A 25776-nucleotide genomic window follows, 5' to 3' on the forward strand; every position below is an offset into this window, starting at 1 on the left:
ACAATGGTAACAGGAAAAAATGGACCACACAATTTGTTGTGCAAATTTCTCTGAGCACACTGATAACCCATATGAGGGAGAAACTGTTTGAATGCGATTTTGAGCACCTTGAGAAGTGCAGTTTTTAGAATAATGTTACTCTTGGGTTTTTTCTATCACATAGACCCCTCAAAGTCACTTCAAATGTGAGGTGGTCTCTAAAAAAATAGTTTTGTACATTTTGTAACTTCCTAACAAAAAGTAATTATGTTTAAAAAATTGCGCTGATGTAAAGTAGAAATGTGGGAAATGTTATTTATAAACTATTTTGTGTGACATGACTCTCTGATTTAAGGGCATAAAAATTAAATTATTAAAAATTGCTAAATTTTCAACATTTTCACCAAATTTCAAATTTTATTTTACAAATAAATATGTCATATCAAATATTTTTACCACTATCATGAAGTACAATATGTCATTTAAAAACAGTCTCAGAATCAGTGGGATTCATTGAAGTGTTTGAGAGTTATTACCTCACAAAGTGACAGTGGTCAGAATTGAAAAAATTGGCCTGGTCAGGAAGGTGAAAACAGGCTTTGGAGTGAAGCGATTAAACCACGTCTAAGAACGCAGTTGCGTTCGAAACACATCTAGTATCCTCATTTTCTTGTGTCCCCCTACTACTCCTCTATCACAGAGGATGTTTGTCTCCTGTATTTTGTGTTTTTTAATTTTTCTACTGATTTTTAATTCTTCTGGAATAAAGACTGCATGATTTTAACCACATCTACATGAACTGTGGATCAAAAACTAGATCAACGTTTTCCTTCCAAAAGCCATCATTCCCAGAGCAGCATATGCACACTCCTATTTATGTGCTTCTTCCAGAAGTCATAACGCTTCTGCGTGATTTTGGTCCGATGGTGGGCGAGGAAAGAGCAGAGAGGCAGTAGAGATGTAAGTGCAGGGCCAAATACTGTGGACCTGCGGCTCATTCACATAGAAACTGGATAGGGAATTTCTCTGAAATGGAAACACAGATAGCTAAAACAAAGGTATGGATTTATTCAATATTGCAGAGACTTAACACATTTGATATTAGTTTGGCATACTAGTTTGGCATTGATATTAGCATATTAGTTTGGCATTGATATTAGTTTGAACCTGTCACAACAACTTTCTGACAGGTTCCATTTAATATGAAAAAAATATAAAAAATTTTTGTCCCAGGAGGGGCCAAGTGTGATGTGACAGGAAGGCCCATAGATTAACGCCATAGCGTTTAGCATGATAAGTATGTATATTACTTTATATACATACGTATGCAATTGCAATTTCAATGTTGTGTACATATTATATATAGTTATATATATTTGTATATTATGCAATCCTCAACATTGAAGTTGAAATATCAAGAAGGACAAGCCAAAAGGTTATGCAAATCAAAGTAGCAGGTGTCGCCAACATCCGCAAGTGGTCAAATGTTCAAGTACCTTGCTCAAATCAGTGGCATGATCTGGAGCAAAGTGCTCCCTGTGCTAGAGATGTTCCTTAAGGCAAGCTCCCTGTGCTTAAACATGCTCCCTGTGCCAAACTCTCTGCACTAGACATGTTTCTTGTGCCATGCTCCCTGCGCTAGACATGATCCATGTGGCATGCTCAATGCACTAGACATGCTACCTGTGGCATGCTCCTTGTGCTAGACATGCTCCTTGTGCCATGCTCCCTGTGCTATACATGGTCCATGTGGCATGCTTATGCTTCTTGCGCTAGGCATGCTCCTTGTGTCATGCTCCCTGTGCTAGTCATGATCCTTGTGGCATGCTCCGTACACTAGTCATTCTAACTGTGGCATGCTCCCTGTGCTAGAAATGGTCCTTGTGCCATCCACCCTGCGCTAGATATGCTCCTTGTGCTATTGTGCTTGCGCTAGACATGCTACCTGTGACATGCACCCTGAGCTAGGTATACTTACTGTGCTCGACATGCTCCATGCGTTAGGGCAGACGGAGAGTGAGTCTCACTGCATGCTGATCACGAGGCCGGGCAGATGGAGAAATTAGTCTCTCCACATTGTTGTGACTGAGAACTGAGAGAGATACTGAGGTTTGTGCAAGGAAAATGCAGTTTAAACCCCTGAAAACTGTAATGGTCTTATGGAGAAGTCACAACTGCAGAGCTTATCTACATTTCAAATGTTCAACTAATGACTTTAAGTGCTGTGCCTTTCTGTGTGTATTGCTAATCATATGTGCCTCATTGTTAAACTGCAACCCCCTGTCTGCCTCATTGAAGTTGAACTGCTATGTTTTTGTGGCTCATTGAATGCTTATCATTATGCTTGAGTGACTCTTCGGAAAAGTCAAGATTTGTTTGAGTTCAACAACTATCTCTACAAGTTCCTTCACGATTGATTACATCTTCTACTATATGTTCCCTTGTTCTACGCACTACATCTGCAGCCTCAGCCAGTGTATTATGGTACTCTAATTCTAAAAAGCTCCAATGTTGCGCCAATTTCAGTGTCCATTTGCCATCCAAGCAGATTAATTTATGTCTTAGGCCACGTTCACACGGTGAGTATTTGGTCAGTATTTTACATAAATATTCGTAAGCCAAAACCAGGAGTGGGTGAAAAATACAGAAGTGGTGCACATATTTCTATTAATGGGTTTTTCATGCCCCTTTTTGCTTATTTGTACATGATGTACAGGTTTATGTGACTCAGTTCTTTAACCAACCCAGCCCCCTTCTTGGTCTCTGCCTCAGTCATGTGGAGAAGAGGGCTGGCTTAATGAATTAAAGATGACAGACAGCGAGCTACATCATGTGCCAATACACTGAGAGGGGAAGAAGCTCTCTAAGTATGTTTAAATTAACACGGAAGTGGAGATGACGGGTCAGTGACTGAAGTCAGGCCAGCCGAGAAACGTTCATAATTGAAATATATTTGTAAATTCTATTAGAGTAATTTCAGTTTTAAAAATTAAATTATTTCTCACCTCACTAGATAGCTCCTTTAACCCTGGAAATCTGCACTTAGAATACTTTTTGTGAATTGTTTTAAATTGTTTTGAAATAAAAATATCTGGAAGCGATAGTGAAAATGAATGGCCTCCATACAAATAAACCTTTCTACTGTACAATCTATTGGCATGGTCAACTGGCCTGTCCTTGCTCTTAGACATTTCTAATTTATTGTATCACCTTGCAATCATAGTTTTTGCCTTTTTGGTCACATGTCAATCACACACACAACCGATTTAAAAGATACAGAAATCTTTATTGGTTTGTATATAATAAATATATGATAAAATATAACAAACAAATTTAAAAACCCCTGGCTACCAAAGTGCTTCAATACATAAATATAAAATGGCCGCGACACAAGCCGAACATTAGAACACAGATTTACAGACAATTCAAATAATTACAAACATTTTCTATTCTCTCTTCACAAAATGTATTCTCTTGTTAGAAGAAAACGTCTTCTATTGAGAATTTGAACATCCTTTTTCATGTTCTATGCATAGATAAGTGAGGAACAAGCTCTTTTTGTCTATCTGAGCTTATAAAAGTTTATATTTATATACAAAATATACAATGGATATATATAAGGCTGTTGATTTTTATCAATTTTCAAAAATTGAAATATTAAATAAAAAGTTGACCTTCCATCTAAATGTTTAACATATGCAGATACATCCAAGGATAAACACTTATTTAAACCCTTGGTCCTAGTGATTTAAAATATTACAGATTTTTGGAGTTAATAAATGTGGATTAGAAATGGTTACAAAAAACACATTTTTGCTAAAAAAAAAAAAACACGAACAATGTTGAACCCAAGTAATAGTTTTTAATGTTTTGCATTAACTTGAATTAGATCAAAACTGTGAAAAAAATATTTTCCAGTCTCAAAATATTTATTATTGCTATATTTAAACTGTAAAATATAGGTTTAGATTCTAAAAATCTGAGTTCGATTTTTGTTACTTTTTTGTTTTGTTTTTTATCATAAAATCCATAAATCATTTAGATTTGTTTAATGCATACAAATATTTGTAATATAGTAAACTCATTGGAACTTTAATTTTTTTAATGTCCATACGATAATATATAGAAAGTTATTAATGTCTCATTTTTTAGAGATATGGATGGAATGAACTATTTTAAACATGCTAATACACATATGATTTCAATTTAATTTATCTTAACGAGAATACCTTTTTTTTCATATTGTTAATTTTATAATAAAAGTTTGAAGTACTGTATAAAAGCATAAAAAAATAAAGCTGTAAAATTTGTGTAGAAATATATAGTATTTCTTGAACCTCTTTCAGTTAGAAACACAGGAAAGAAGAATATTTTAAATACTGTGTAACAAATATTTCCTAACGGTAAAATGTTATTTTTGATTAACAAAATAGGGGTGAGTTATATCTGTAAATATTAATTTTTTTATTTAAAAAAATTTTTTGAACATGATATTTATGATGCTGAATTTGTCACAGCCTAATTTTTTTTAACCAAAATGACATTGAGTTTTGGTGATTTATTTTATTGTACTGACCCGGTGACACTCCAAAAGCATCTGTTGTAGCCACCATATTACCTATTTATAGAAAAAAAAATATTTAAAAAAAGTTGATTTGAACAAGAGAATCCAAATGACATATTACCTATTCTTGTATACATAAAAAACCTAAGAAAATAGTCAATAATTTACACAATTACACTATTAGCTTATGCTCTGATAAAGAAATAAAAAAAAACTGCAATAAAGTTTTCAGAAATTGTTGATTGAAATACATGTGCAATAATTGTTCATGATTGTATTTGGCCCTGCCGTTCTTACCCTTTCCAGCCCCCTCCCAACCCATTACCAGCCTCTCTCCTCTGACCTAAAAACAGTCAGCTCAGTGCTCGCTGTCTGTGGTGTCATTTTGACTGTCTCTGCTGGATCCATGCCTTATTTTATTGCATGGTGCCTCTTGTTTTGCTGTGCTTGAGAGGTCAATGGCTCTTTCTTCAGATATGTCCATACTATTGCCTCTGTCCTGTATGTTCCTATGGGACTCTGATGGCCTGGATAATAAATTATCGATATGATGTTCCCCCCTGTAAATATCTGGTGCTTGTTCATCCACATCTGCCTTCCTGGTGATGTCTACAGATTTTTTGTGCATGCCTAAAAAGTAAAAAAAAAATATTTTAGATCATTAAAACCAAAAAAAATCAGCAAAACATTACACCTGCTACCAAGTGGTAAAATATTTTGTTGAACTTTATTTCATAATTGTATGTATTTCCATTTGTGAAAACTTTATTGAAAGCTTCAGCGTTAAAAATAAGGTGTTCAAAATCTTGGTCTAATCTTAGAAAATATTTAGAGACAATTTGCTCTTACTTATCCCGTATAAATATAAGTAGGTTTTACGGTATGAACTGCAAAAGCTTCCTCACCCAATAGCCAAGGAGCACAGGAGCCAACAAGCCCATTCTTTGCCGAGTTGATGATGGACTCAGGTAGTGGGATGGAGTGCCTCACCATGGCACCATACAGCCCATATTCTGCCATAACACTGCTCCTGCCCCAACACTTCTCACGCTTTCTCCACTTAGCCCTCCTGTTCTGGAACCAGACCTTTAATACACAATAGCAGAATGTGATCAACATTACAAAAAGTGATGGTCAAAGCAAACACTTTAAAATAGTAATGATGTTTACGCCCTTTAAATAAAAAATTATCCACAAAAATGTCTTGCCACCTTCTCCCGTTTTTGGTTGTTACAATAACATATGAACTCCATATCTGGGAATTTGGAGTTATAGTAATATATAACGTTTCTGATATGTTACCTGTATTCTGTCCTCGGGCAGTTCTGTCTTGAGAGCCAACATTTCTCTGGCATACACATCAGGATAATGAGCTTCATTGAAGGCTTTCTCTAATTCCTCCAGCTGATGAGCAGTAAATACAGTCCTGCAGATATAGATATATGATTATGGACCATTGCCAGCATTTGCCAAAATACATAACCCTCTAGTCCACCAGTATCACTCTGATGACAACATAAACCAGAAAGCCATAACTTGAAATAGTAGGTCTAGTGTTAGGCCCTTGGGCTTGGATCCTAAACTGTTTTGCTCTTGATGTATATAGTTGCCCGGCTGGTGTTGGTGTTCAAGGTGGGTCTAAATTTATACATTTTCTGAAGTGTAAAATGATTGTTAATCATCTTATTTTTACAGGTTATGAAAAATAATACTCCATACGAGCCTGTACCAATGGTCATAAATGTTCTGCTTCAATGTCAATATACAACATATTATCTTTTTACAGGCCAAAGTACCACTTTTTATATATTTGTGGTCATTGTGAGTCATAAAGTAAAGATATCTAAATCACCTGTGTCTTCGCTTCTTTCTTTTTGCTTGTGATCCAGATGCCTTCGAATCACTTTTATCTCCTAGGAGGCTGTCATCATCTAGAAATACAAAGATGGACTTCAATATTGCTCCCCATGCATAGTAAAACAGTACAAGTAGAACAAAATAAATAATAGATTATTTAAAAAAATCAGAAAACTGTACATTTTCTTTCATGTTCAACTGTATATTTATAGTGCTTAACATATGGACGCAGCAATTCATTAGCTGGTAACATAAGCTCAGTTCAGGCTAAAGGGGAAAGTTGTACGATGTATTTACTACCTGCCATTCAGCACCACAGAAAGGTCATACAAGCTGGACAGCTCTCTGATCCAGGGCTCCTTATCTCCAACAATCACTTTCTCAAGCGGCTGTCACACATGGAACCAGTGCACACCAACAAATACATGTTTCGTACACTAAAAGGACCATACTGAACGGCTACAACATAAAACCATAAAAACTCTTCTTGTAGGAACATCTTCTTGTTTTGGGGATAGAATAATAACTTTTTTTAATCCATTAAAAAGCATATTCCTATTTATATTCCCCCAAATAGAAATGGTAATATGATATAGTATTCACAGTTTACATGTAACATAATTTTTAGCCCTTTTTAGTATGGCATACGTAGATATTTTATATGCAATAAATGTTTAGTTACCAGAGATATTTTCCTTGTGCTTGTCTGAGCTGTGGATATACTGATGATCGGCTCTAGGCTGTAGAAATGGTATGTGAGTTGGGAGAAGACAAGTAGTCCCAGTAGGTTGTTGAGAGGCAAAACCACACAGGAACCCCAACCCAAGGGGCAGCGAGCCATTAGCCATGGAGATCCCACCAAGACCTCCACCTGGACCTTCACAGCTGGGAAGAGAGACTGATGGTGGCTGTAGCTCCGCTTCTAGACCAAGCAGGTCAGTGATAGCAAAGCCTTTGGATCTCATTGCAGGTCCATGAAAACGTCCCGATTTCTCATTTCCCGCACTTGGGGCCAGGATCTTCACTTTTGATTTGCCCTCTGAGATGTCATCTCGCCCAGTCATGACTGTATGAATATGGGATAAGTTAACTTTCTCTTTTCTGACTACCAGGCTGATCTGAAGGATATAAGAGGTCAGTGCCAGGCAGGGGGTTTTTATGTTACTCCCCAGCTCCAATAAGCTCCTGGACATGCCCCTTGCCGTGTTTAGAGATGGTTCCACCTTCCTCTCAATCCCACAGGATTAATTGGCACCAATTCACCCCCACTCCCCCCTATCCTTTGCAATCCGATAAATTCCCTGGCTCTAACCTCCTGTTTCTTTCTCCCTCCTCCTCTTGGTCATTTTATTCTATGCAGGATGACAGATTTCACTTAACTTTACATCTGTTGAGGAGACCCTTTGTCTAATAGTGAATGGCGCATAGCGACCTAACACAGTGAGTTAAAACCCCTCCTTTTCATTGCCCTCTGATTGATTCTGACACATAACTACCAGACCACAACAGGGGGTACTGATATTACCAACACCAGGAGAAAACAGGGAGGAAGGACAAGGCTAAACCTCCTGACATTCAAGTGACCAGTGATCCAGTATATCTGGGGTTAATCCTCACAAGGGAAAAACTTATTTTAGCCAATTTTTCTTACTAATAGGTATTAGATGCAAATTCCAAATTGCTGAATACATATTAATCTTATGATGCTACCATGATACTCACATTAGTTTTATTCTGTTTTCTGCATGATGCATTTTATATATATGTTTTTTTAGCAATGATAATTTTGTTATGAAATTGTTTAAACGCCTGTAGTCACATGATGCCTCACTCAGATAATTAGATTTCGGGATATGAAATATGTAGCTAAGTGTCCCACATACTGTGTTTTTGTTTTTTTGTTGTTTTTTTTTTTTTTTTTTTTGGGGGGGGGGTTGTACAGACATCTCTCTTTATATAGAACTTATATGTGTGGTGAGCACTATCCTGCCCATGCAAACTGAAATTCCAATTTTCTAATTAACCTATAGCTTCCGACCAGGTCACAGATCTGTTGTTGTGGAAATGTGCTCATCATGTAGAGGCCTTTAGTTATTGATTTATTATTTTCTATGTGATAGAATCACAGGTGCGAGCAGCCAGGATCCAGTGCCTCAATATGCAAAGGGCAACAGCACAACGAATTGCCCCACAGATGTGGAGAATGAGGGCTTTACAAATTTTGCATTAGGGTCGAGGAGCGATATGCTATATTTCCGTTGTAACTAGTTATATCACATCCTTTAATTAGTCACATAAACATGGGAGTATCACCAAAAGCAAACTTTTAGCAAATTATAGTATTTACAAGTATATAAACATGCCATGAGAATTATTTATTTTATATTTTTATATTTGTTCTTCCATTAATTTGAAATACATTAAAAAGACTTGTTCTTCTGAAATGTACAATAAAACAGATTACTCCGATGCGTTTAGTATGTCTGTCCCTTCTATTGCTTTGTAAATGGCAACTCACAAGTAGGAGACAGACATGCGGCGCGTCTTTCCAGACCACAGCATGTCAATTTATGTAGCGGAGACATTTAGTCTCCGCAAAATAAATATCACATGTCCAATGTGTTGGGCGCGGTGATTCCGCAAGTTTCAATGAACACATGTGGAATCACCTAGGATCAAAAGCCGGCAGCGCTTTGGACGGAGCGGACATGTGCTGCGTCCAAAGTGCTGCTGATTATTGACCGTCAGGACGTAGCCTTACAGTTACAGCAATGTGAATACGATTTCTGAAGTCTCATGCACACGCTGCTCATTTTTTCCCCTGCAGATTTAAAGCAGTTTCAAATCTTTTTTGCAGCGTTCAAATGAAAGCAAGAAAAACACTCCATCAAAATACGCAAAAAAAGTGGCAAAAACGTGCATGTTTTGGCATAGGTGGTTTTCCCTTTTTGGATGCTGCCCTTCCCGTGGTTGTTCCTTCCCGGTGAAAGACCTGGCTATTTATTGCTTGCGTTGGGAAACACGTGATGGTGTCACCGCGGCTTTCCTACATGCATTTGCATATTTCCCATAAGGGATGGGAGCAGTGTTCTGGATCACTGCGTTGAGAAACACGTGATGGTGTCTCCGCGGTGTTGGATGTTTTGATCTCCCCGAGGTCATTCATCCGTATGTTTATAGTCCTTTTACTAGGCACTGCTCCTAATAGCCAGTTTCCTACTCCACACTGATGAGGGGCAAATACCCCAAAACAGCTGTCTGTGGATGGATACCATGTTTTGGCATAGGTGGTTTTCCCTTTTGGGATGCTGCCCTTCCCGTGGTTGTTCCTTCCCGGTGAAAGACCTGGCTATTTATTGCTTGCGTTGAGAAATACGTGATGGTGTCTCCACGGCTTTTCTACATGGCTAGTTGGTATAGACCCAGCTAGCAGGCGTGGGTCCATGGCGAGGGAGTTAACTGTCTCACTACTCACAAGCTTGTTCCCTGCCAAGTGTCCCATCTTCTCGCTCAAACTGCTATTTATGTCAGACCCGCCCCCATCAGTCAGGTGCCCTGAACTGCTCCAGTCAGCAATCTCTTCCCTCCCCCTGAAACACTGGTGACAACCCCGACAGTTCCAGCCCAGACACTCAGGAGAGACCATTAGCTTGGTTCTCCTCCCTGCTCTCCCCCGCTTTTTTTCCTTGCCATTCCACGGGCGAGATTCTTCAAGAAGTGTATGACCGTCTTCTCTTTTTCTGTGCGAATTGTTGCCAGATGAAATTCTCTTGGTCATAGCGATTGGGGGGCTTGCCAGCTGTTGTTCATTTGGAGCATCTCAGATCAGGAAAAGTAGTGGAGCTCTCTTGTGGGGCCTAATCCGGCTGTGGGGGAAGAGCCATGGGGGAGCTTGCATCCTCTTGCTCTAACCTTTCGGAGCTTAATCCTTCACCCCCTTCTTCGTCCTCTGCTTCTACGGGCGTACGGACTATGTCAGGAGCCTTGGGTGCCTCTTCTACTTGAACAGGGTTTTTAAACAAGCAGGGTCGGAGCATATTCCGATGAAGAATTTGAGTGGGGGCATCTTCTTTTTCTTCAGTTTGGACTTCATAGACAGGTCCCTCTGGACTAACTCTTCTCTTCACCCAATATGGGTCTTTCTCCCAATGATTTTCCAGCTTGTCTAGAGGGCGCTTCTCCCGCACTAAGACTCGGTCTCCAGCTTGAAACTCTGTTGCTCCGGATGAGGTCCTCTCTGCATGTTTTAACTCCTGTAGTCTGGTCTGGACCAACCGGTGTAAGGTCTGCAGGCGATGTCGATGTTCTCAAACCCAGGAGAACACCCCGTCCGTGGGTAATCCTCTTCTGGGTCTGTTACGTGTTACGGAACCACTCAGCACCCAGAATATGTTGTGCAGTTATATGTATGTATAATAGGTTCCATGTGAGATGCATGTCCCTAATGCATCAGCCCACAGGCTGCGTCCCTGGGCAGAGGGGACACGATACTCCCCTTCTGTCCGCCCCCACCTTTGTAATTCCCACAGTAAATATCTGCAGGCTCCGGCCACCTGCGGCTATTGTAATGTATGTCTGGCCTGCCGCTTTTCTATTGGCCTGCCCTCTGTATCTGTGTGATATATTCTGTGTCCTGTGAGTAAAGTGTTGTCAGACTGGAAATACGTGGAGAAGCAATGATCTTTTATATGCGCCCATGTAACCAAGCAATTCCAGGCAGCGTCCTTCATTCAGACTCCAGCCACAGCGGAGTGGACCTCATGAAACATGGGGTGGTACTGAAAGAGGTACCCCGGCTTGGTAGACCCCGTTACACTGGTGGCAGACAGCGGGATATGATACCCCTTCTACAGGAGGAAAGGAATGAATGGAAAACAACTACCAGAAGTTAAAGAGGACTACATTAAAAGATCTGGTGGAAGCCCGAGGGTTGATCGCCAGCAACAAAACAAAAGCTGATTTGATAGCAGCCATCATGGAACATGACAGTGCAGCACCCCCCAATGTGAACGTGGAGGAGACTGAATTCCAGAGTGAGGTAAAGAACAGACTGGCGTTCTATGGCCCAAACCCTGCAGTAGAGATCATACGAGAGGTGATGGCTGATGTGCGTACTGATCTGAAGGAAAAGATGGCCGAGCGGACCAGGATAGAGTTAGCCAAGATGGAGATGGCAGAGCGGACCAAAGTGGAGCTGGCCAAGATGGAGATGGCAGAGCGGAAAGAGGAGAGTCAGCGAGCAGGGGGAGCTCTGGCCTTCGACCAGGTACCTTCAACAGTAAGCCACAAAAAGATCCAGTATAATGCCTTCCGACAGTTGGGGTAGGCAAAAACATTGATGGCTTTCTGCAGGACTTTGAGCGGCAGTGTGCCCTTCATCAAGTGAAGCCGGAGGAACGGGTTCAGATTCTGGCCAGCAAGCTGACAGGCCGGGCAGTGGACGCCTATCGCACGGTACCTGATGAGGACTGTATGGACTATGAGCGGATCAAAGAAGTGATCTTGGCCCGGTATGCGCTGACACCAGAGGCATACCGCCAAAAGTTCCGCGGACTTATAAAACGCGTAACCGATAGCCACGCTGAATGGGCCTTTAAATTACGGCGGTCACTGCTACAGTAGGTACAAGGGAGCCAAGCAACCACTAAGGAGGACTTCCTCCAGCTCTTCTTGTTAGAACAATTCTTTAATGGACTAACCCCCGAGACACAGGAATGGCTTCGGGACAGGCGGCCAACTACTCTTGAGGAAGCCACTCGTCTGGCCGATGAACATCATGATGCCAGGAGGCCTCAGTTGTCCGGATCAAAAATGGTCACTAGGGGTCCGCCCATGGACCTGGAGGGCCCCAAACCACCAAAGATTGTAGGGGGACCAGCTAGAAACCCGGCCTACCACAGTCCCCCTGGGGCTTGATGCCACACCTGCCGTCAGCTGGGCCACCTGCAAAGACAATGTCCCAAGCGGACTCAGCATACCCAGTGGCCAAAGGCGGGAACAGCTACCTTCAGCCGGGCTGCTGTACACTGCTACCAAGGCGAAGCTGACCCGGCATTGGGGGCTACGACTAACCAAGGGGTGGAAGAGATGGAGAAAGTGCTGCATGAAGTAGACCCCGTGCAGGCAGCCCGGGCAGATAATCGACAACAGCATCGACAGGTCATGTGGGTTAATGGGAAACGTATGCAGGGACTAAGAGATTCCGGGGCAACTTTGACCCTTGTGAAGCCTAATCTCATCCGGGACCAAGAGAAGATGGACCGGACAGTGGCAGTCCATGTAGCAGGGGGAGCTATACATCGACTGTCCACTGCCAGTATTCCCCTGAACTGGGGAGTCGGGGATGGCCTTGTTGAGGTCGGCTTGATGGAGGATATGCCTGCAGATGTCTTGCTGGGAAATGACTTGGGGCCCATGTTGTCTGCCTTCTCGGTTGCCCCTCTGGCTGAGACATATCCACACAGAGACAAGCTTGAGCTGCGGAGGCGGAATCACACTCAGAGGAGGCCCAGGTAAGACATCCCAGCCCTACACGTATTCCCATAGGCAAACACATTTCTTGGGCCACCCCAGATGAATTTAAGAGGGAGTTATTTGAGGATCCTTCATTGGAGGGATATTGTGGGAAGGCACAGGAGGAGAGAGGGGTACTGGAAGGGGAACAGTTTGTATGGAAGCAGGGACTCCTCTACCAGATCACAGAGCAGCACCACACAGGGACGAGTCCCACTATAAAACAACAGCTGGTAGTTCCCAAGAAGTATAGGCAGGAGTTACTGCGAATCTCTCATGACATACCCTTGGCAGGGCACTTCGGCATCAGTCGCACCAGGCATCGTCTGACACAAAACTTCTTTTGGCCGGGGGTAAGCTATGATGTTCGTCAATACTGCCAGACCTGTGACAGTTGCCAGCGCATTAGCAAGAGGGGAGATCGATGCAAGGCCAAATTACGCCCCCTCCCCATTGTGGAGGAACCATTTAGCCGAATAGTGGTTGATCTGATAGGGCAGTTAGCCAAACCCAGTCCGTCAGGGAAAAGGTATATATTGACAGTGGTAGATTATGCCACACGGTATCCAGAGGCGTTTGCGTTACCTAACATACTGACAGAGACGGTGGCGGCCGCCCTGCTCCAGGTTTTCTCACAGGTTGGATTTCCCCGAGAGATTATCTTGGACCAGGGTACCCAGTTTACAGCAGAGGTGACCAACCAACTGTGGAAGCTGTGCGGCGTAAAGTCCATTAGAAGCACCCGGTACCACCCGCAAACCAATGGGTTGTGTGAACGCTTTAACGGGACGTTAAAACAACTCATTGGGACTTTTACCAGGACCTACAGGGACTCGGAGAAATTCTAGCCACACCTCCTGTTTGCCTATCGGGAGGTGCCCCAAGAATCCACAGGGTTCTCCCCGTTCGAGCTGGTATACGGGAGATGGGTAAGGGGAACCCTAGACTTAGTGCTAGAACACTGGGAAGGGGAGGGCCTCATAGAAGGGGTACCTATTGTACCCTATGTGATGGAATTCCGGGACCGCCTACAGGAGCTGACCCAGACTGTATGTGAGAACATGCAGGTGACCCAGTGGCACCAGTGCGTATGGTACGATCAGAGGGCCAGAGAGCACACTTTGGAAATAGGACAGAAGGTCCTGGTGTTAGAGCAGAACAAGTTCCAAGCTGCATGGCAGGGGCCCTACCAGGTAGTGGGGAAAATAGCCGACACAACCTATAATGTCGCCGATTGTGACGACCCCAGGGTTATCCGCATGTTCCATGTGAATATGCTGAAGCCCTACCGGGAGCGCCCTGAAGAGGTAGTGGCTATCTGTGCACCTGAAGCAGAGGATTTAGCCGGACTTCCCTTGATGGATGTCTTAGGGGAAAGGACTAAGTCTAAAACATGGGACCAGGTACACTTGGGTGAAGACCTAAGCCCCCGGGAGAGACAACAGGCGGAGGAGTTGTTGAGGCAGCGAAAGAGCATGTTTTCGGAGAGACCAGGTTACACTCGCCTGGCACAACACAAGGTTGAAACCCAGGATCAGACCCCCCTGCGACAAAACCCCTTCCGCGTCCCTGAGTCTGTACGAGAGGGGATGTGACAAGAGATACAAGAGATGTTGCATTTAGGGGTCATCGAAAAGTCAGATAGTCCTTGGGCATCCCCCATAGTGTTAGTGCCCAAGAAGGATGGGACTACATGGTTTTGTGTGGACTATCGTAAGCTCAATGAGAAAACAGTGATGGATGCATATCCCATGCCGCGTGTGGATGAGTTGTTAGACCGGCTGGCGGGGGCAAAGTATTTGACCACCATCGATCTATGCAAAGGCTACTGGCAGATTCCCCTTAGTCCTTACGCTATTCCCAAGTCGGCATTTGTCACTCCGTTCAGCTTATTCCAGTTTCAAGTTATGCCATTCGGGATGAAGAATGCCCCTGCGACCTTCCAGAGGCTGGCTGACCGGCTTCTGGATGGTTTCCAGGACTATGCTTGTTTCTACCTGGACGACATCGCCATCTACAGTGCGACATGGGAAGAGCATCTAAATCACCTAGAGACAGTATTGGACAGGATTCACAAGGCCGGAATCACCCTGAACCCAAACAAGTGTCACGTGGGCAAAGCAGAGGTTCAGTATTTAGGGCATTGGGTGGGAACTAGGAAACAGCAAGCAGAACCAGCCAAGATTGAGGCCATAGCCAAATGGCCCACCCCACGCACTAAAACTCAGGTCATGGCGTTTCTAGGGACAGCGGGGTATTACAGGAAATTCGTTCCCAATTACAACAGCGTAGCCAAGCCCCTCACTGATCTGACCCGTAAGAACCAACCCTGCCAGGTAACCTGGACCCCAGAGTGTGGGGAAGCCTTCCGCCAACTAAAGGACGCCCTAACCAATACCCCTGTATTGGCCGCACCTGATCCAACTAAACGTTCCTTTGTTCATACAGACGCTTCTATGGTTGGATTGGGGGCAGTACTGAGCCAAGTCGGGCCAGACGGCCAAGAACACCCGGTAGCTTACCTGAGTCGGAAACTACTGCCCCGTGAAGTAAGCTATGCGGCCATCGAGAAGGAGTGCCTGGCGGTAGTATGGGCACTCAAAAAGTTGCAACCATATTTGTATGGATGACAGTTTTCCCTCCTAACGGACCATAATCCCCTAGTTTGGCTTAATTGGGTCTCTGGAGACAACGCCAGATTGCTGTGGTGGAGTTTAGCCCTACAACCTCTGGACTTCACCATCCACTACCGACCCGGCAAACAAAACGGTAACGCCGATGGACTAAGTCGACAAACGGAACTTGTACCAACCCGATTGTTACAGAACCCCCCAGCACCAAGAATGTTATGCAGTATATGTATGTATAATAGTTTCCATGTGAAATGCATCAGTCCACAGGCTGCGCCCCTGGCCAAGATATTCTCTTTCTGACCTCCCCCCATCTTTGTAATTCCCACAGTAAATATCAGCAGGCTCCGACCCCTGCGGCTATTGTAATGTATGTCTGGCCCGCTGTTTTCCTATTGGCCTGCCCTGTGTATCTGTGTTATATATTCTGTGTGCTGTAAATAAAGGGTGTTCTTAGACTGGAAATACATGGAGAAGCAGTCAGCTTTTATATGCTCTCATGTAATCAAGAAATTCCTGCCAGCGTCCTTCATTCAGAATTTAGCAAAAGCAGTGTGGACCTCCTGAAACACGGGGTGGTACTGAAAGAGGTACCCCAGCTTGGTAGACCCCGTTACACCCATAAACTTCGGTTATTCCCAAACCGATCCGTTAAGGATCAGACTGTGTATGCCGATCACACCGCTGAAAAGGGGAGCTGTGTTACGGAACCACTCAGCACCCAGAATATGTTGTGCAGTTATATGTATGTATAATAGGTTCCATGTGAGATGCATGTCCCTAATGCATCGGCCCACAGGCTGCGCCCCTGGGCAGAGGGGACACGATATTCTCTTTTGTCCGCCCTCCCACCTTTGTAATTCCCACAGTAAATATCGGCAGGCTCCGGCCACCTGTGGCTATTGTAATGTATGTCTGCCCTGCTGCTTTTCTATTGGCCTGCCTTCTGTATCTGTGTGATATATTCTGTGTCCTGTGAGTAAAGTGTTGTCAGACTGGAAATACGTGGAGGAGCAGTGATCTTTTATATGCGCCCATGCAACCAAGCAATTCCAGCCAGCGTCCTTCATTCAGACTCCAGCCAAAGCAGAGTGGACCTCCTAAAACACGGTGTGGTACTGAAAGAGGTACCCCAGCTTGGTAGACCCCGTTACAGGGTCCAATGCCAACTCGGTGATTCCTTTTCTTTCTCGACCGAAAGAGAGTAAGGTGTATATAATGTGGTTCGGTGGATTCGATTATTACTGTATATAACCACACCAGTTCAGAAATGTACTCTAGCCACTGGGCCTTCCGATCTTCCTCTAGAGTTCTTAACATCTGAATCAGTGTACGGTTGAATTGTTCACATGCACCATTACCTTGAGAGTGCTACGGTGTGGTGCGGGACTTGTCAATCAAGTACAGATGGTGCAATTCATCCATTACTTTTCCCAAGAAACAAACTCCCTGATTGGAGTGAATTCTTTTTGGACACCCATAGGGTTGATTGAAGTTCTTACATATTGCATACGCAGCGGACTCTGCAGTCTGATCCCATGTCGGAATCACCACGGCAAATTTTGTGAAATGATCCACCATTACCAGGCAATGTTCATAGTCCTGATGGGCCGGGCCAATGGTTAGATAATCTATTGTCAAGAGTTCCAGAGGAGTGGAGGTTATAATGGACAGAAAGGGAGCCTTCTGCTCTGGCGGCTTAGCCAGCTCACATGTCCAGCACTTCCTACAGGCCTCGTCAACTTTCGCCTTCAACTGCGGATGGAAGATGAATCGTTGTAGCCATTGGAAGGTCTTTTCTTGACCAAAGTGGGCTCCTTGCTCGTGTGCAGCGACAGCAATTTTAGATAATGACATTGTTGGAACGAGGACTTACCAGGTCACATTCAGCTCAGTCCGCAGTTGCGCTTTCCGATATAGTAAGCCGTTCTTTATTCGTAGTTTTTCCCACTGTCGTAGGATCCGCAACACCTCCGAAGAAAAGATACCCCTTTCTGACGAGCTTAGAAGTCTCTGAGAATCCATACATCGTCATAACAAAGCCAGTTCGACATCTTCCTGTAGCAGCCACTCATCGAGTTCGTCCCAGTATGTCATCTTTGGCTGAGGTATGTATCTGTCCCTGCATTGCCACCACCGTCCTGGTGGACCTCCAGTATCTAGGGACCGCTTCATCCTTTAGCTCTTTGTCTCTGTCCCGCTCGGATCTGGTACTCTTCCTCCGGGACAGGGTATCGGCATTGGTATTTTCTGTCCCCCTTCTGTATGTGATTTTATAATGGAATTTCACTTTTCTGGCTACCCATCGCTGTTCTAAGTCCCCCAGTCTCCCATTCTCCAGGTGCGCAAGCGTGTTGTTATCAGTATGCACCAACACTTCAGAGCTGGACAGATATTCCGCAAATCTCTCCATCATAGCCCACACCAACACCAGGAGCTCCATCTTGAAAGAACTGTTATTGTCCAGATTGCGTTCGGAATCGTGAAGGGACCGACTTGCATAAGCGATCACCCTCTCTCTTCCGTTCAACATCTGCGACAACACAGCCCCAAGTCCCAGCAGACGGTGTGAAGAATGAACGGTTGTGAGTAATCCGCGTAAGCCAGGATAGAAGCTTCAGTGACTAAGGGCATGGAGTAATGGGAGCATCTTCTCTTTAAATATAGAATAGTACATCTGTGAATTCATGATACTATTAAAGAAGTGTAGCTCCCTGACACCAGCAACACTCATGCAGCCCCACATAAGGACATTGCCACCACTGTAGAAACTATGTAATTTTTGTTGTACTCATCACCTTTGTGATGCCATACAGTTTTGAAGCCATAAATTTCAAAAACATTTATCTTGGCCTCATCATTCCAGAGAATAGAGTCCTAGTAGTCTTCATATTTTTCAGCATGGGCCCTGGCAAATTGTAGGCAGTTTTTTTGTGCAAGGGCATTATGAGAGGCTTCCTTTGTTGATGACACAATTCCTCCTAAAACTTTCATTGGGGTGTACTCATTTTTGTAACATAGTCTAGAATTAATTTGTTAGGAAAATTACTTTTTTGGGTTTGCAAAATAGCAAATCATGTTTGCAATTAATGACCTACATTTGTGGGAGTATTTTGTAGTATGCCAGAGAAATGTTGATTCTGAAGGTTTTCTGACAAATCTGTTGGGGTGTGCTCCTTTATGCTTAGCACACTGTATATGTGGTCATTCACAACTGCTTGGGAACATGTAAGGGCTCACAAAATAAGGAGTACCATTTGGTTTTTGGGGAACTGAGTTTCCCAGAGTAATAATAATAATAATCTTTATTTTTGTATAGCGCTAACATATTCCGCAGTGCTTTACAGTTTGCACACAATACCAGTAGTTTGGAGTAGTTTGAGGGTTCCATTTGCAAAGCCCTTAAGTTGTCAAAACAGCATGAATCCCCAAAAAGTGATCCAATTACACTCAGGGAAACCATTTAAGGGTGTAGTGACATATTTGACACCACCAGTGTTTTGTAGAAATGTTTGCGCAGTGAATATTACGGAGTAGAAATTGCACATATTCCATATTCTTTTTTATATCCATTTAAAAGAGTTATTCGGAACTATTTTATTTTTTTTCTCGTGGGGTTAAGAACTTACAGTGAAATACTTGCTAACTACCTACTTGTTCTGCCCAGCCTTGGCAGACTGGTCAGACTGCTAATGCTTGCAATTCTGCTGCTTCATTTGACCTCACATCAACATAGCAGGTTCTTCCGGACTGCTCTGTCAAAGTAGCATGTCTGTCGATGTCATGTTGATTAACAGCCCACTCCCTGCAATTAGGCAGCAAGGAGCCGGCTGTCAGCCAACATCACATCAGCAGTCTAGCCCTGTCAACAAAGCAGAGTGGAAGAGAAACAGCTTCTCTGTCGACTTGATGTCACCAGAAACCGCAGAATTGCTGGCAAGAGCGGTCCATGACGACTCTGAATCTGCAGAAACCGGTGCCAGGAAGAACAGGAAGGTAGTTGGCAACTACCTGCACCCTATAAATTGTTAAGTGGATTGTCCATGACTTAACAGATGATGACTCATCACAATATGAGATCGGTGGGAGTTTGACAACAACTTTGATCACATGTGATGTATGAGCGGAACACAACAGCCCCGTACATTTCTTGGTGACTGCTGCTGAGTACTGCAGTACATTCACTTTAATAAGAGATAAAGCATTCACTAAGCAATGTGTTCCTCCTATATACCCCTTAGCTGATAATTGGATGTGCCAGGGATTTTGGACCCCCGGTCTCATATTGGTGACTTATCTAGCCTACAAAGCTATATGAGGGTTTGTTTTCTTGTGGGTTGAGATGATGTTTTCAGTGATTTTTTTTTATTGTGTCAGTATGATGAAAATGCTATATTTTTGGCACTTTGAACAGTTTATATGTATATATTCATTGTATGGATGCAGTGATACTAAACATATGTACTTCTTTTGTTTACTTTTGTTTTTACCTAAATACAGCATTTTTAGTTGTGTAACTTTTTTTCACTATTTTTTCGAACTTTTTTTTATTTTTATACATTTTATTGGACTTTTTAAAATCTTTTTTACTTAGTCCCAGTACAGGACTTCAACTTTTACTTGTTTGGTTGTTGGTCTAATATTGAGCAATACTTATGTAGGCGAATTCAACAAAATGACAGTGGAATGACCACCATTTTGGTAAATTGTAGATAGCTTTTAAAGGGGTTAACAAAAAAGTCAACTCGACGCTCATCTGTTGCACTGCTGTATATCTTCTTGTTCACTCCTTCATCCAACACAATGCATTCTCTATGGGCATCCACACTCTGTGCTGGGGCTTCCGGCACCAACAAGGTGCTGACTGGGCTTCAGGTGATGTATTTCATGACATCATGATTTCGTTGTGACTTGGGAATACACTTTGGTACCAGAACACATGACACAAAGTGAAGTTGGCCGGAGAGGAAATCATGCTCTGGAACAAGGAAGAAAGAAGAGGCCGGAAGAAATGGAGTACTAGTACTAGGTTGTCTGCGACAGCAGTGGGACAGGTAAACAGTGAGGGGAGTATTCATTTTTATTTACACTATTTTCTTATTATGCCCAGGGGTCATGAAGGATATTACTGTTTATTAAAAGTTTTGAAATTTTGCTAATTAACCTACAGTAATTTGCAATAAGGAAGGGGGGATAAATAATCTTGATTGCAGTTGTATGTTGACTACCCTTGACAATAATTATTGACGGTTATGGCAGCACAAAAAATGTAGAAAAAAAGACTCAACTGACAGGGAAGTGAAGAGCTAATAAGTGAGCACATCACACTACTTCTCTGCCTGCATATCTGACTAAGGGCAGTCCCACACGTCCAGATAATTCCGGTACCGGAAAAAATCGGTACCGGAATTATCCGTGTCCGTGTGCCCCTGTGTTTCTGTGGTACACCAGTGTGGCACACGTGCGGCACACGTGTGCTGCCCGTGTGCCCACTGGGTACCACACGGAGCATGCAGGAGACAGCGCTAAAGTTTAGCACTGTCCCCTGCATCGTGCTGAAGCCACGATTCATATCTTCTGTGCAGACGTTGTCCGTCTGCAGTCCGTGTGCCGTGCAGGAGACAGCGCTCCAGTAAGCGCTGTCCCCCCCACATGGTGCTGAAGCCGCAAATCATATCTTCTGTGCAGCAGCGTTTGCTGCAGAGAAGATATGAATAATCCATTTTTTTGTGGTTTTTCGTGTATAAAATAAAGGTCCATGTCCCCACCCCCTGTGCGCCCCCCCTCCCCCCCCCCCGCTGTTCTGAAAATACTCACCCAGCTCCCTCGTTGGCTGTCGCTGCTTCCTCTCCTGGCCGCACCTTCTACTGTATGCGGTCACGTGGGGCCGCTCATTTACAGTAATGAATATGCGGCTCCACCCCTATGGGAGGTGGAGCCGCATATTCATGACTGTAATCGGCGGCCCCACGTGACCGCATACAGTAGAAGGTGCGGCCAGGAGAGGAAGCAGTGACAGCCAACGAGGGGGCTGGGTGAGTATTTTCAGAACAGCGGGGGGGGGGGGGCGCACAGGGGGTGGGGACATGGACCTTTATTTTATACACGAAAAACCACAAAAAATGGATTATTCATATCTTCTCTGCAGCAAACGCTGCTGCACAGAAGATATGATTTGCGGCTTCAGCACCATGTGGGGGGGACAGCACTTACTGGAGCGCTGTCTCCTGCACGGCACACGGACTGCACACGGACAACGTCCGTGTGCGGTGCGTGTTTTACACGGACCCATTAACTTTAATGGGTCCGTGTAATACGTGCGCTGCCACGAACACTGACATGTCTCCGTGTTTGGCACACGGAGACACGGTCCGCAAAAAATCAATGACATCTGCACAGATGCATTGATTTTAATGCGTCTACGTGTGTCAGTGGCTCCGGTATGTGAGGAAACTGTCACCTTACGTACCGGAGCCACTAACGTGTGAAACCGGCCTAAAGTGAAGCAGACACTGCTCACAGGGACATACTTTCAATGTGAAAATAGAGCCAGGCATTTTAAACACTGAGTGGGCAATCATGGTTGGCAGATATACACATCTTTCAGAAAAGATCACTCAACATCACTTTGCTTGGCTCAGTTTGGAAGAGGAATCCAATATGAGTGAATTATCTGCCTTTATAAACCATACAGTTTGTTCCTGAATTTATGTAATTTTTACAAGGAATCTGTAACTCCCTGGGAAGATTTTAAGCTATTACTATGGGCATACAGGTAATAGAATGGTTAAAATAGTCTTACCTGTATGCGTCACAGCTGTGGAGTAGGTGTTGAGAAATGCACTTTTAATATTTTGTTATGTTGAGAATAAAAATAAATTGAAGTATTAAATCTATTTCCACTATATAGACCATACAAAGCTTTAGTCTATGTTTTGTGGTATATCAGAGTCAGGGCAGGTGCAGACAAGCGTATGAGAAATTATCCGAGTTTCATCCAGAAACATTGTACGATTCTTTTTAAAATTGACATTCGATTTTCATCTGTGAGATGACCGGCGAGATGACAAGTCTGCGAGACCACTCGGCATGAGGATGTTTTTCATCGCTGTCGCTGAGGTTATTGCACACTCAATTCTCATAAACCAAAGTATGTACAGTACAAATTTCAGTACGGTTGACCATAAAGTAGTGAGTGCATCACCTTGTATTTTATCCTGCAGAGGATGCGTAAATGTTGGCAACATTTACAAGGCATGGGCACTATACATAGTAACATAGTAACATAGTTAGTAAGGCCGAAAAAAGACATTTGTCCATCCAGTTCAGCCTATATTCCATCATAATAAATACCCAGATCTACGTCCTTCTACAGAACCTAATAATTGTATGATACAATATTGTTCTGCTCCAGGAAGACATCCAGGCCTCTCTTGAACCCCTCGACTGAGTTCGCCATCACCACCTCCTCAGGCAAGCAATTCCAGATTCTCACTGCCCTAACAGTAAAGAATCCTCTTCTATGTTGGTGGAAAAACCTTCTCTCCTCCAGACGCAAAGAATGCCCCCTTGTGCCCGTCACCTTCCTTGGTATAAACAGATCCTCAGCGAGATATTTGTATTGTCCCCTTATATACTTATACATGGTTATTAGATCGCCCCTCAGTCGTCTTTTTTCTAGACTAAATAATCCTAATTTCGCTAATCTATCTGGGTATTGTAGTTCTCCCATCCCCTTTATTAATTTTGTTGCCCTCCTTTGTACTCTCTCTAGTTCCATTATATCCTTCCTGAGCACCGGTGCCCAAAACTGGACACAGTACTCCATATGCGGTCTAACTAGGGATTTGTACAGAGGCAGTATAATGCTCTCATCATGTGTATCCAGACCTCTTTTAATGCACCCCATGATCCTGTTTGCCTTGGCAGCTGCTGCCTGGCACTGGCTGCTCCAGGTAAGTTTATCATTAACTAGGATCCCCAAGTCCTTCTCCCTGTCAGATTTACCCAGTGGTTTCCCGTTCAGTGTGTAATGGTGATATTGATTCCCTCTTCCCATGTGTATAACCTTACATTTATCATTGTTAAACCTCATCTGCCACCTTTCAGCCCAAGTTTCCAACTTATCCAGATCCATCTGTAGCAGAATACTATCTTCTCTTGTATTAACTGCTTTACATAGTTTTGTATCATCTGCAAATATCGATATTTTACTGTGTAAACCTTCTACCAGATCATTAATGAATATGTTGAAGAGAACAGGTCCCAATACTGACCCCTGCGGTACCCCACTGGTCACAGCGACCCAGTTAGAGACTATACCATTTATAACCACCCTCTGCTTTCTATCACTAAGCCAGTTACTAACCCATTTACACACATTTTCCCCCAGACCAAGCATTCTCATTTTGTGTACCAACCTCTTGTGCGGCACGGTATCAAACGCTTTGGAAAAATCGAGATATACCACGTCCAATGACTCACCGTGGTCCAGTCTATAGCTTACCTCTTCATAAAAACTGATTAGATTGGTTTGACAGGAGCGATTTCTCATAAACCCATGCTGATATGGAGTTAAACAGTTATTCTCATTGAGATAATCCAGAATAACATCCCTCAGAAACCCTTCAAATATTTTACCAACAATAGAGGTTAGACTTACTGGCCTATAATTTCCAGGTTCACTTTTAGAGCCCTTTTTAAATATTGCCCCACATTTGCTATGCGCCAGTCCTGCGGAACAGACCCTGTCGCTATAGAGTCACTAAAAATAAGAAATAATGGTTTATCTATTACATTACTTAGTTCTCTTAGTACTCGTGGGTGTATGCCATCCGGACCCGGAGATTTATCTATTTTAATCTTATTTAGCCGGTTTCGCACCTCTTCTTGGGTTAGATTGGTGACCCTTAATATAGGGTTTTCATTGTTTCTTGGGATTTCACCTAGCATTTCATTTTCCACCGTGAATACCGTGGAGAAGAAGGTGTTTAATATGTTAGCTTTTTTCTCGTCATCTACAACCATTCTTTCCTCACTATTTTTTAAGGGGCCTACATTTTCAGTTTTTATTCTTTTACTATTGATATAGTTGAAGAACAGTTTGGGATTAGTTTTACTCTCCTTAGCAATGTGCTTCTCTGTTTCCTTTTTGGCAGCTTTAATTAGTTTTTTAGATAAAGTATTTTTCTCCCTATAGTTTTTTAGAGCTTCAATGGTGCCATCCTGCTTTAGTAGTGCAAATGCTTTCTTTTTACTGCTTATAACTACCGTATATAAGCAATGGGAGAAAAAAAAATTAGGAGTTTCTGAAATACAGTTCTGGCAAAAATTAAGAGACCGCCACATCAAACCTCTGCCATGGGCAGCCCAATCTCCAGACCTGAGCCCCATTGAAAACCTCTGGAATGTAATCAAGAGGATGATGGATAGTCACAAGCCAACAAACAAAGTAGAACTGCTCAAATTATTTAGACAGAAGCAGTGTGAAAGCATGTCAAGGCGCATGAAAGCTGTGATTAAAAATCATGGTTATTCCACAAAATATTGATTTCTGAACTCTTCCTCAGTTAAAACATTAGCATTGCTGTTTCTAAATGATTATGAACTTGTTTTCTTTGCATTATTTGAGGTCTGAAAGCCCTTTTTTTTTTCTTGGTCAGAAACAAAATACAAAAATTATTGCTTGTAAATTCGGAGACATGTTGTCAGAAATTTATAGAATAAAAGTACAATTTACATTTTACTCAAAAATATACCTATAGAGAGAAAAATCAGACAAACTGAACATTTTGCAGTGGTCTCTTAATTTTTGCCAGAGCCGTATACGTGTATACCATATATAATATATTAAGTATTCATAAAGATATTTTTAGAGAGTTAGGATCCTAATTAGGAGGTACATAATGTGCTGGCAGCAGTCTAACCCCTTAATCCCCCGGAGCTTTTTTAGTTTTTTAGTTTTCTTTTTTTTCGCTCCCCTTCTGTCCAGAGCCATAACGTTTTTATTTTTCTGTCAATATGGCCATGTGAGGGCTTATTTTTTGCGGGAAGAGTTGTACTGTTAAACAATATCTTTGGTTTTACCATGTCGTGTAACAGAAAACTGGTAAAAAAAATCCAAGTGCGATGAAATTGCAAAAAAAGTGCAATCCCACACTGGTTTTTTGTTTGGATTTTTTGCTAAGTTCACTAAATGCTAAAACTGACATGCCTTTATGATTCTCCAGGTCA

General features: G+C 42.8%; 1 protein-coding gene across 1 annotated transcript; it reads right to left on the reverse strand.

Annotated features, from left to right (window-relative positions):
- Positions 1-3245: 3245 nt before the first annotated feature.
- Positions 3246-7523, reverse strand: VSX1 (visual system homeobox 1). Its single transcript, XM_069767913.1, has 5 exons — positions 7083-7523; positions 6396-6474; positions 5846-5969; positions 5449-5629; positions 3246-5173 (listed from the first exon to the last, which is right to left on the reverse strand). The coding sequence occupies exons 1-5, from the start codon at positions 7462-7464 to the stop codon at positions 4902-4904; spliced, it is 1038 nt and encodes a 345-aa protein (XP_069624014.1). The 5' UTR covers positions 7465-7523; the 3' UTR covers positions 3246-4901.
- Positions 7524-25776: the final 18253 nt, after the last annotated feature.

The sequence above is a fragment of the Ranitomeya imitator genome, chromosome 5 (genome assembly GCF_032444005.1).
Source record: "Ranitomeya imitator isolate aRanImi1 chromosome 5, aRanImi1.pri, whole genome shotgun sequence".
Lineage (NCBI taxonomy): Eukaryota > Metazoa > Chordata > Amphibia > Anura > Dendrobatidae > Ranitomeya > Ranitomeya imitator.

What these genes read in the sequence shown, in the direction of transcription:
- VSX1 (XM_069767913.1), bottom strand. Translation starts at nt 7,464, where the DNA reads ATGACTGGGCGAGATGACATCTCAGAGGGCAAATCAAAAGTGAAGATC. An exon ending in GCACAAGGAAAATATCTCTG is followed by an intron (nt 6,475 to 7,082) that starts GTAACTAAACAT and finishes TTGTATTTCTAG; the next exon opens with ATGATGACAGCCTCCTAGGA. An exon ending in TGCCCGAGGACAGAATACAG is followed by an intron (nt 5,630 to 5,845) that starts GTAACATATCAG and finishes TGTGTATTAAAG; the next exon opens with GTCTGGTTCCAGAACAGGAG.